The sequence below is a fragment of the Cololabis saira genome, chromosome 20 (assembly GCF_033807715.1).
Source record: "Cololabis saira isolate AMF1-May2022 chromosome 20, fColSai1.1, whole genome shotgun sequence".
Classification (NCBI taxonomy): domain Eukaryota; kingdom Metazoa; phylum Chordata; class Actinopteri; order Beloniformes; family Belonidae; genus Cololabis; species Cololabis saira.
Window position 1 is genome coordinate 29,217,338 of NC_084606.1, and position 12,729 is coordinate 29,230,066.

Below are 12,729 nucleotides of genomic sequence, written 5' to 3' on the forward strand. Positions count from 1 at the left end.
AAAACTAGAGAGCCAGCATGCAGGTGAACAAGCCTGTGTGTGTGTGTGTGTGTGTGTGTGTGTGTGTGTGTGTGTGTGTGTGTGTGTGTGTGTGTGTGTGTGTGTGTGTGTGTGTGTGTGTGTGTGTGTGTGTGTGTGTGTGTGTGTGTGTGTGTGTGTGTGTGTGTGTGTGTGTGTGTGTGTGTGTGTGTGTGTGTGTGTGTGTGTGTGTGTGTGTGTGATAAACCTGAAGTGTATCTATAGTGGGGGAGGGGGGGGAGCAACCCTGCCACCCGCGAGACCAGAGGCCGACAAGGAAGAGCCCGGAACCCAGGCCACCGGCAACCCCACAGAGGGGAGAAGTAGGAGGGAGGCAACCCACCGCCTGCGAGGCCCCCCCCCCCACCCGGCGGCGGCCGAGGGGGCCCGCGGGCCCCCACGGCGCGGAAAGAAGCAGCCAGGGATCCCGCGGCGGCGGACCGCGACCCAGGCAATCCCCGGCCACCCGGTCCGGGCCGGACACGCGGCCAGGAGGCCCTCACCCTTCAGGCCAACGACCCCCACCCGGCAGGGGGCCAGCCTGCCCGGAGAGACAGAGCCGCCCCGGCCGCCGACGCGGGCAGGCGCACCCGTCCCCCACGAAAGTGGCCCTCCAAGACCAGAGGGTCGCCCCGCCGTAGAGGCAGCGGGGGGGACCGGTGACGGGCCCGGAGAGAGGGAACCCCCCAACAAGGCGACACCCGCGCAGGCCCGACAACGGAGGGCCCCAGACCCAGGCATCCCATTCATTCATCCATTCACCTATCCGATACCTATACTAATAATAATATAATATACTATACATAATAATAATAATAATAATAATAACCATCTTTGTATAATATAATATTGATAAATTATTAAGTTTTTGATGTCCTGCCAATGGAGGCTCAAATCCTCCATGGCAGGACCCTTCCATACCGCATTCTCACCGACACAGACATACAATCACGCACCGTTTCCCCCTCCCCGGGGGGGTCCAGCACCGCCAGAAGGCAACCCAGGCTGCACGGCGGGCCCCGCCAGGCCCGGGTAACCCGACCCACCCGTCCCAGGCCCAGGCCGGTGAGGGAACGCGGGTGATGTGGGACCCCCTCCCGCCCCTTGTGTTGAGTGCATGTGATTAATGCCATAAAAACAGGGAGGAGGGAGGGCCAAGTATCGATTGACACCGACCCCCTCCCCCCTCCCGAACTACGTGTCCTTGTCAAGTGTATTTATAAAGTGTTGAATGTGCAGTGTCTATTTTGCTGTTAAAACCGTGAGGCGGGGAGTGCCAGGCCCCGCGGGACAGTGCCCCCCACGACCCGGACCCCCCGCCTTTCGCCTATGTGCGTATGAATCGTGTAGGGGGGGCAAGAGGGGAGCGGAGGCCGAAGCCAGGAAGCAGGACCAGCAAAGCCGGCCCTGATAAGACACCCGCGTCCCCCCACCGGCCATCCAGTAGACGGGGGCCGGCCCCCCGAGCCGGGCAAGGGCCCCACCGTACCTCCAAGGGCGCCCCCGGCGCCGCCGGAGCCCCCAGACGGAGGGGGAAACGGTCCAACATCCTCCCATTCATACTGACAACATAAGACATAGATACCTGGGAATGGTGCCACCCCGCCGCCGCGCCCGCCCGTGCACCCCCCGGTCAGGGGAGGCCCGCTCCCCGGACCCGGCCCCACCCCCCCCCGAGGCCAGGTTTTCCTTTTCAATTTTGGGGTTTTGTGCAAATCTAGGAGTAATGTTTATGCGACTGATAATGCAGGACTATAAACGGCAGCAATGACATAGGGGCTGTGCGTACCCCGTGTGTGTTACTGATACACAGAAGCATGGGTCAGGCTTAACATTTACAGGCCAGGATATGTCATCTCAATGTGACATTTTCTCTGTAACAGTAATGTTAGACCTAATCCCTTTTCCAAAAGTGCTGTGACTAAATTTTACCGCAAAGGGGGAAATATAATCTCGGAATTACACTTTTTTCTTGTTTTGGGGTTAAATTGGGCAGAAAGTTCCTTTTTTAAAAATGTAAGAGTTTCCAGTCAGTTGTATCTGAATGGACATAAAGAACAGAGCAAATAATCCTTATTGGTGTCTTGTTCAAGAGACTTCATCTGCCTGAATAGCCAGGCAAGACGCTTGAATTTAGATAAAAACGCTGGCCATGAGCCAGAGGAAAATTATCACAGATGTACGGTACTCCGTTCTCACCAAAAGGAAAAGCAGAACCTTTCAGGTTTCCCATCAAGTATCCCATCAGCACATTTATAATGAAAGGGATTATGTTGGTAATGACCTTTTCAAAATTCAATTCTGAAGAAAGATATTGAATTCCAATGAAGTTGGAACACACTACATCTTAAAAAGCATTAAAGTAGTGTTTATATTTTTATGATAATGATCCATCATTCTGTAGATTAGAAGATAAAAACTGTATCGAACTGAGCTGTAAAATGCTTGTACATACAGCAGCATGTTAAATGTTAATGTTGCTGTAAAACCCATCGTTGAGTCCCGTTAGGGAGCATTGTACCTACATCCATACAGTGATGTCATAATAAATTCATTACCGTCTTCACGTCTTCCAGCTCTTATCTGCTATAACACCTTGAACTGTGGCAGCTACTGTTAACCTTTTGCTTTGGAAAAAAACACCCCGGCAGATCTCAAGTCCTAAACAACATTGAATTAGTTAAGTTTTTTTGTTATCTCCATAATTCTTGATGATCTCTAATTTAATTAATCATAAATCATATGGCGTCCGTATTAATGGTGCCATCGGTGTAAACCGGAGTCAAGTTCTCTCGTCTGATTTATGTCTGACCTGGCAATAAAGCTTTTCTGATTCTGATTCTGATTCTGATAAACACATTCCTAAACCAATCAAGTTCAAAGCTCTGCTTTTGGCGACCAAACAATTACCCAAACGGCTCCTCTCTACCTTCACTCCTTCATACAGAGCTATACTCCCTCTACTTTCACTGCTTCATCCAGAGCTACACTCCCTCTACTTTCACTGCTTCATCCAGAGCTACACTCCCTCTACTTTCACTCCTTCATCCAGAGCTACTCTCCCTCTACCTTCACTCCTTCATCCAGAGCTACACTCCTTCTACCTTCACTCCTTCATACAGAGCTACTCTCCCTCTACCTTCACTCCTTCATCCAGAGCTACTCTCCCTCTACCTTCACTCCTTCATCCAGAGCTACACTCCTTCTACCTTCACTCCTTCATACAGAGCTACTCTCCCTCTACCTTCACTCCTTCATACAGAGCTACTCTCCCTCTACCTTCACTCCTTCATCCAAAGTTACTCTCCCTCTACCTTCACTCCTTCATCCAGAGCTACACTCCCTCTACCTTCACTCCTTCATACAGAGCTACTCTCCCTCTACCTTCACTCCTTCATCCAGAGTTACTCTCCCTCTACCTTCACTCCTTCATACAGAGCTACTCTCCCCCACCTTCACTCCTTCATCCAGAGTTACTCTCCCTCTACCTTCACTCCTTCATCCAGAGCTACACTCCCTCTACTTTCACTCCTTCATCCAGAGCTACACTCCCTCTACCTTCACTCCTTCATACAGAGCTACACTCCCTCTACCTTCACTGATTCATCCAGAGCTACACTCCCTCTACCTTCACTCCTTCATCCAGAGCTACACTCCCTCTACCTTCACTCCTTCATCCAGAGCTACACTCCCTCTGCCTTCACTCCTTCATCCAGAGCTACACTCCCTCTACCTTCACTCCTTCATCCAGAGCTACACTCCCTCTACCTTCACTCCTTCATCCAGAGCTACACTCCCTCTACCTTCACTCCTTCATCCAGAGCTACACTCCCTCTACCTTCACTCCTTCATACAGAGCTACACTCCCTCTACCTTCACTGATTCATCCAGAGCTACACTCCCTCTACCTTCACTCCTTCATCCAGAGCTACACTCCCTCTACCTTCACTCCTTCATCCAGAGCTACACTCCCTCTGCCTTCACTCCTTCATCCAGAGCTACACTCCCTCTACCTTCACTCCTTCATCCAGAGCTACACTCCCTCTACCTTCACTCCTTCATCCAGAGCTACACTCCCTCTACCTTCACTCCTTCATCCAGAGCTACACTCCCTCTGCCTTCACTCCTTCATCCAGAGCTACACTCCCTCTGCCTTCACTCCTTCATCCAGAGCTACACTCCCTCTACCTTCACTCCTTCATCCAGAGCTACACCCCCCCTTACCTTCAGTCCTTCATGCAGAGCTACACTCCCTCTACCTTCACTGCTTCATGCAGGGCTTCACTCCCTCTACCTTCACTCCTTCATCCAGAGCTACTCTCCCTCTAGCTTCACTCCTTCATCCAGAGTTACTCTCCCTTGTATATCCCTTGTAGCTTTCTTGTATAAAAGGACTGTTGTATTGGGCTGGAAGGGAACAAAAAAAATGAAAATAAAATTATGGCACTGCCATGGCAGCACCTGTGCCCAACTGGACTCACATCAGTCTGACCAGCACTTATCCAGCTGTACCTTTCTATTTGATTTTGTGCTTGTGTTCTTCTCTCAGATGTAAGTCGCTTTGGATAAAAGCGTCTGCTAAATGACAATCGTAGTAGTAGTACTAAACCTTGAGGACAGCCTTCCCACAAGAGTTGAAGGTGTAGCTGCAAAGGGTGGACCAACATCATATCGAACACTATGGTTTAGGAATGGAAAGTCACTTACGGTGAGCAAATACTTTTGGCAATATAATGTATTTTACTGGAAAACACCAGCCCAGTTTGGTTGATTGATTATGTGCAATCATGTTGTCACTTTGACCTTCTACTTGGCTCCCATAAGATCACAGACTCACCAGAAAACATTCCAGTTGTCCACAGTGTAGCAGCATTACAATCTATGGGTAGAAATTGGATGCCTTTATAGCGTCTCATGCTAATTTATGGAGGGCAGCATCGATGTGGCCAAACACTTAATCCTAACCGCTGTAACGGAGAACAATGGTGAAATAATTGTGGAAAGTATTGCATGAGGTGGGTTGTGAAATGTTGTCTTGAGGATGGGAGTCAGCAGACTAATGCCCTTGTGAACTATTGTTTCCCTTTTATAAGCATTTGTGGCCACATCCACACTGTGGAATATACACCACCAGACATCAGACATCTATTTCATAACAGATGTCTGCGAGACGTAAGCTGCATCTTGTTATGGAAGTGCTTTCTCTGATCTTATCTTATCTTTCCATAGCTATATCAGTTCCTTCTCATGGTCCAATAACATTGGTGTCCATTTTTTTATTCTAAAATCTATTTAGGCTGGTTGTATAACTGACTCAGCATTAAGTGGTTATGGAAAAGAGCTGAATGGATGTTTTTCCTAATTATGGATGGATAAAATCAATTGACCGTTTTGATTATTGACGGCACCTGTGCAGTTCGTCTCTCTGTGAAGGAAACTGCTGGAACCATTTGTCTTGATCACTCTGTATTTCCTTGGCCCCCTTTTGGTCCCACAGTCCAGATCCAGAATGTGAAGGGATTTTGTCTTGATTTTCTACATTAGGTGACATACAAGACCCTTCTTGGGAACAAATGTGCATGTGTATTGGAAGTTTCACTGGTTCACCCCCTTACAGAAAATACAAAACCAGCAAAAATATGAAATCCTCCAATTGAGATGCTTTTTTGTTTTTTTGTTTTTTTTTAAGCCTGTATTGTTTTGGATTGCGAAAATGAGTTTTGATATTGGCTGTGGAAAAGTGTTTGAATTAATATTCATAGCATTTTGTAACATGTTTTCTTGCCCCTCTCATGATGGATATAGATTAATTATAGATTATTAAAACAGATTCTGCAGTCTTCTATAGTGTATTTTCTTATTTGACTGTCTGATCTGTTTTAATGAGACGATCCTGTTTAACTGTCCTTACATGTGTCTGGCAGCACATATATCATATTACTACCGTATTTTTGAGGCTCATATGTACCCAGTAAACACATCTGGGCAGAAAGCCCAGACGTAAATGTTCCATTAGGATTTGAATGCATCACCTGGAGTCTACAGTTTTTTTTTCCTTTTCCAACTATAATTTTTCCCCTTACTGTTAAAATTGACTGCAGTAGAAGTGTTTATGCAGCCTCCTACGCCCCCCCCCCTCTCTCATGCTCTCTCTCTCTCTCCCTTTTTTTTTTTTAAATCAGAGAGGGTAAACAGAAGTGAGTTCTGCAGATATCTTCTACTCCCAGCTCTCTGTGTGCTCAGCAGAATGCCCTGTGTTGAGCAGACTTATGTTGACAAACTCATAATGTATTGAATGGGTTTTTCGTGAAGCAAGGGAAAATGAAAAAAATTTGACCAATGTATTTATTTATTGCATTGTTGTGTGGTTATTGCTGTTGATTTTGCAAGTGGATACACTTTATAGTCATACACATGAGAAAAAGTTGCGGGGTGGAGGGGGGGTGTCTGCTGGACAGATCATGACTGTTGAGGGCATTGATGTCATACCTTTTACTTTCTCATGTCTGTTTTTCATATTGTAATGTAGGGCTGAACGATTTTTGAAAATCTAATTGCGATTTTTTCCTCAATATTGCGATTGCAATTTAATATGCGATTATTTTTTCAAGGTCCTGTTCTCATGTATTTTTCAACTGCACAAGCAATAAATCAGTCCGTTTTATAATAAACAATGTCAGATTTATTTAAAGCACAAATTACAACAATAAAGAAAACAAATCTAAAGCTTTACCTCTTTAACACGTCTACACACGTCTGTACACACGAGTGTTATGGGTCGTTCTCTCTGAACCCAATCGCACGACACCAAACCGGGTTAAACTTTAGCCAAAACGAGGCGTAGTTTAATAGAAAAACCCAAAAAAAACTTCCACATGGAACAAAAAAACCTTCCTCACAGGGAACTCAGAACTTCTTCACAAGTAACTCAAAAATCACAGGGAGAAAAGAACCATCAGCAAACTAACAAACAAACCAACAAAGCTCAGAGTTAACAAAACAAACCAGCAATGAACCACTCGCAGCCCCGCTCTTTAACCTCTCCTCCTGATGAGCTGACGAGCTGCAGGTTCAGGCTCACAGCGCGACTCACTTTCCGCCGTCGCGCGCCTGGCTCGTGCTCATATATTTCCTCCGCAGCCCGCTCGAGCCCTAACACTGAGGCCATGGTAGATGGGTTACTGTTCACTTTTTTTCCCCTGCCGGCTCTGCTCTTCCCGCTCTGCTCACTCGCACATTACGTGACCTGATCACGTGACTGGTCAAATTGCAGCCTTTGCGGTTAGAAAATCTCGTTTTATCACATTGCGATATTATCGCAAATGCAATGAATCGTTCAGCCCTATTGTAATGACATATTGGCGTTTCCCTCATTTACCAAAACTCATCTTTGCTGAGCTTCTACACTAGATGCTACCTATATTGCCAGTCTCGCTGTAATCTGTTGTCATGGTATACTTCAGGTGTTGAAAGAAGTGGGACATTCCCCTGACAGCCTGCAGGTATTGTATGTGCAGTGTGTAAAATGGAGGTTTTATTTAGCATTTCTGTGTGTGAGGTTTTTTTTTTTTTGTTCACTGGCAGTATGTTTAATCATTCGTATTAATTGTTCGTGTCTCCTGCATCTTGGATGCAAATTGGACACAAACATTAATATTCTGTCTATCAACTACTACAGGGGTTCGGTTCTGTAATGCTTCGTCACAAAACAAGCGCTTTTTAGAATTTTGAAATTGAAAGTCTTAAACATGAACCCTCTAATACGCCACTACAACAACTTTAAGTCAGAAATATTGGATTTTGGGAGATGAACGGCTTGCGTCTTATCCTTCAATAGCCTTTATTTGATTTAAGGTCAGGACTTTGAACTGGTTCTTCCAGTTCTAACATTTATTCCTCATTCACTACATTTTGATATATTTTCTTCTGTTTAAGACCCAGCTTTACTTTTTCGCTTTGAACCCTATTTTAAAATTCAGTTCAAAGACAAGTGTCCTGACAACTTATTAGTTTCCCCATAAATACTGTCAGGCCATCTTGACTCAAAGCTAAACATGTATAGAACATGATACTACCACCGCCATGTTTCACAGATAGAATAGATTATAAATAAGTGTTGCTGCTCAGTCACCTCAGAAGTTGTTGAGACCTGTCAGCTGGTAGGAACCTGGTTATCTAAGAACAAAGACGATTCTCAAGCAGACTTGTTACATCAGCCACATGTTTGAAGTTTAAAAATCTAAGTTTTGCCCTAAAGTACACTCCTTGACAAAATAAAAGCACTAAAGTCTGAATAGTTCCACAGCAGGTGTAAACTGCTTAGTTAATTTGCCCATATTAATGTTAAGGTGCATAGCTGGGGTAATGATGCCAATTGAATTTAGATTAAAATCAAATCAAACTTTCTTTGTATAGCACTTTTCATACAATAAAATGCAGCAAAAAGTGCTAAACAGTTAAAAAGAAAAAAATCAATCCCATCCGTCCACCCACCCTAATCCCAAACAATTTTAAAAACAGAATCAGACATTAAAAGAACCAGGGACGAGCTGACCGTCGCTCTATCAACCAGTCAACAGCACTCCCAATATAGAGGACTCAAGAAACACTGGCGTTAAAAAGTAAAAAGTATGGGAAAATATAAAAAAATAATTTTTCCTCATGTTTGATTTTAAAAAAGGAAAAAAAAAAAGAAGCTTTTTGGGGAAAACAATGGTAATGGTGCCTCAATCTGCTGGGCATCCGCAGTCACTGTTTGAGATGGGTCTATATATATATATATATATATATATATATATATATATATATATATATATATATATAGAACCATTTGATTCTAATTTGAGATGGCTGAGGCACAAATGAAGTGAACTCTCTTTTCATATTGCAATTTTCCCCCATCTCAGCTTCAAAGAGCCTGCCAGACCACGAGAATGTGAATATTAGATATGAACAAAGTGATTTTAGATTCTTCTCTACAGGAACAAAGGTAAAATTAGTCCACGCTTCATCAAGGGAGCCTTTTAAGCTCACAGCGTATACATTTGTGAAATAAGGCGACTGTTACTTCAGCTCAGTAATGGCATCTGTCTGTGAAATTTAAAAAGAAATTAAGCATCTTAAGCTGAAGAACATGGTGTTTGAGCAGGATCCCAAAAGCTGTACAACCAAAGACTAGTTTCTCTCTGTGTCCACAAGGCCTGATGGACTGGAAAAATCACAAGTACATTGAAGGATACCGACTATTGATTAAAGGAAACCATCAAATATTAAATAAATCTTAGTTTGAGTTGTTCCTGTCTCTTTAAACTTAAACCCCAAATCCATTTGATTTACAGATAACACTTGGATATTTTTGGATTTGCTAAACTTGCCCTAAACTTTTTAAAGATTTGAATGTGTAAGGTATTTTCCATATTCACTCTGCTCATTAAGATAAACAGGAGTCATGGTGAAAGTTTTTCCTGACTGTATATGGACTTGGAATGTAATGATTTGTTCCACACATCAAACCTCAGACTCAATGGGGGGTTGGGGAGGCCTTGAGAGTGATCTGCGACTTTCTTGTAGGCTTGGAAAATGCCAGACTTTCAGTTTAAGAGGACTGTTTGCCTGAAACACACACTTGAACGGTGTGTTCGGGTCAGTCAGCCTTTGCTGTTCAAGTGCCACCGGCATTTCAGAAAAATTGAGCTGTCAAACCTTGCTGAACTCATTTTGTCATTTGTGTGTGTGTGTGTTCATTGTGCGACCTGAAAACGCTCCTGCGTTGCCGTTACAGGGTTTCCCCATGGAAATTACAGAGACTTCAGGGCGTGTTTGTTTATTGGATACATGGATAGGAATGGAAACCAGGGGCTGTGTGACAGGTGATGAAGTTGCATGCACACTGAAATTAAGTTTCCTCCCCAGGGTTAATAGGTGGCCATGGCTTGCTATTGTGCTGCAAGCCTGAATCCACAAAGAGGTATGCCTCCTTCATCGCTTTCTTAAAAAACAAATAAAATAGCAGAAAATGTAAAGGACTAAACTATGCAGATCTTTACTTTCAATGTCATTCGCCATTGTCCGTGAAACTACATCTTGCCACAAAAGCTCCACTTTTCCCCGACAGGTACTGTACAATGGCAATTATTGACCCAATTCAGAAACGGCACTAGTTTACTGTGGTGGTTTTGCCACAGTAAAGAAACACTGTATTTCAAGTCCTTAAAATGTTTATTTTTCTCTTAGCACATATTTTTTGTATACCTGCCTGTGAATGCAAACTCCTAGCTGCTCATTTCTGTTAGAAATGATGTGTACTTGAACCCTCTAACAAGAACTCCAAGGTCAAACCCTGCCGTCTGTGCACATGGCAGGATCCACCAAAATAGAACTACCTCTTCTCTACTGACCTGTTCAGTCTCCTTTTTATAGCTTATCTAAGCTTAAACGATCTCATACCCGAATCTGTCAGAATGATGGACATGTGATGATAAGAAAATGTGCCTATCACTTTTTTCTTCAGGGAAGACACAGCAGAAATTGTCATGGGTTTGACTCCATGACAAGCTTTTGGGATTGCAGAGCTTGGCATTGATGGATGAGTGCGATTTGAAGCACGCTGCAGGCTAATTAATGGAAATGATGATGCACTTGGCTGGTCCTAGTGTCATCATAGATGCTGGGCGTCAGCTGTCTTAGCAATTCTGATAATACTTAATATTTTGATGCAGGAAAAACAAATCTCTTTGAGTTTCTCTCTGGCTTTTTAGGTGTATTTGTTACTTGTTTCAAGGGTTATTTCTTCAAGCACTTACCTTTCTGTCTGTCCCTGGAGCATTTCCTGTGGCATCACAATGGTCCATTACTCTTATACACTTTATAAATATGAAGTTGCACATGATACTACCAAGCTATGATTTACTGCCACTGCTGATTCACGGAGGTGGATACTTTACCCTTAATTCTCCTTTATTTCTCCCCCTCCTAATGCGACTTCTATCTCTCCACTTCTTCTCCTCCTCCTCTGCTTGGGCCAATCAGGCCACACCTCCATGGCAACCGTCAGCAAGGGTAAAACATCCACAGATGGTGTTGAGTAGAGCGAGCTGCAGGCGCACTACGAGAGCAAGTGTGGGTTTGTTTGTGTGTCTGCGAGAGACGGGGAAGGAGAGACCCACTGTGCTGAGAAGCCAGCAGAGCAGTCTCCAGTAACACAGTTGAAGGATAGGAGAGTCAGTGTTTGCTCAGAGGAGAAAAAGTGTCCAGAGGAGGAGTGAGGGTTGGAGAAAGAGGAAGGAGGGCAGTCTCTTCCCAAGAGAGCAGGAGGTAAATTGCCGGAAAGCAAATATTAAAGACCTTACAAAAGACCACAAGACGTCCCCGTGTTGAGCAGACAGCCATAGCCTGGAGCCACGCAACAGAGGAGCTTGGATACACTTACACACAACCACACCCCCCTCTCGCTGCTGTCCACTCACTGATGAGCATCACTTCTACTACACACAGACACCTGAAGGGCCACTTTGCCACATCCAGAGGTGTGGAGGACGAAAAGAGGACACCTGCCCTGTTGAGGCACTCTGCCAAAGTAGCAGTCTTCTCTGGATTTTTGTTCATTCATTTTCTCAAACCCTGAGACTAGAGTCTTCTTCTCGCTCTGACCCCTCCGAGAGCCCCCTCCCCGAGGAGCAAAGATGAGCTGCAGGAAAAGGTGCAAGCGTGAGATCTTCAAGTTCGCACAGTACCTGTTCAGACTAATCACAGGCACACTTAACACCGGTAAGACCGTGACTCTCTGGTGTTTGCGTTTGCTGTGAATAAGTCTCGTGCAGTCCTCCCCAAAGTTTTTATTTTTATTTTTTTTTTAAATAAAATTGGCTTAGCAGAATAATAACATTTAACAAACGGAGCTTTCCTACTATGACTCCCGTCTGGCTGACCAGTCAAGTTGAGTACACAGCCTGCAGTGCTCACTTGAGAACTTTGAGGATTTCCAGAGTGGGCTTAAATTTATCACCTCCTCTGGGTCATTTGTTTGACTGTGTGTGCATTTGTAAAAGGTTGACAATGAGTACAGTCAAAGTAAAAACCACTACAGTGGTGGAAAAACGATAGTCAACTAAAGCTTTAACTTCCTTTTCTGTTCAGTTCTTAATACATTAAACAATTTTACGGTAATTGAAATTGCACTCACAATTTTCCTTAAGTTTTATTTTCATTAGTTTGAATGCATTTTATAAAAATGAACCACTTAAATGATATAGTCCTATGTTCTGATATTGAATCCCTTTTTGAAATCACCTCTGAAGAAATAAGTTGTTGCAAACTGTACCCACTCTGCACTTTTCATCTCCTCACAGTACATACATGAGCTACTGTGATGCCACAAAGTGAAAGATATTTGTTTTGTTTTTTTCTGTTAGGTGATTTCCTAATAGGACCGATAGTAGTCAGAGGGGTTTAACAAGATTAATCCTTGGATTACGGAGGATTCCCAGTAGATTACTTGGTGAAAGTTTCAATTAAGGATAAAGGTTACCAAAAGCAGCGTGGACTAATCCTTCCACATCATTCTTCAAGCTTGCTGCAATACTGTATTCAGACCTGTGATGTAGATAGCATGTCATGTTTATTCTTTGGCTTGATAATGCGTTTGGTGTGGTTTTTGAACCAGTGAGCTGTGTGGATGAGGTGTTTACAGTGGTGGCAAACATAGACACCCTT

General features: G+C 44.1%; 1 protein-coding gene across 4 annotated transcripts in view; it reads left to right on the plus strand.

The window, feature by feature from the left end:
- Window positions 1–12,729, plus strand: part of kcnip4a (potassium voltage-gated channel interacting protein 4a) — a 144,208-nt gene that overhangs the window by 36,848 nt on the left and 94,631 nt on the right. Inside the window, exon 1 of one of the 4 annotated variants that reach the window (XM_061710334.1) lies at window positions 11,113–11,784. The exons of the other annotated variants lie outside the window; for them this stretch is intronic. Within the exon in view, the coding sequence (XP_061566318.1) occupies window positions 11,700–11,784 (85 nt within the window). The 5' untranslated portion in view covers window positions 11,113–11,699. Of the gene's footprint in view, window positions 1–11,112; window positions 11,785–12,729 lie in introns of those variants that run through there. 4 annotated transcript variants of the gene reach the window in all.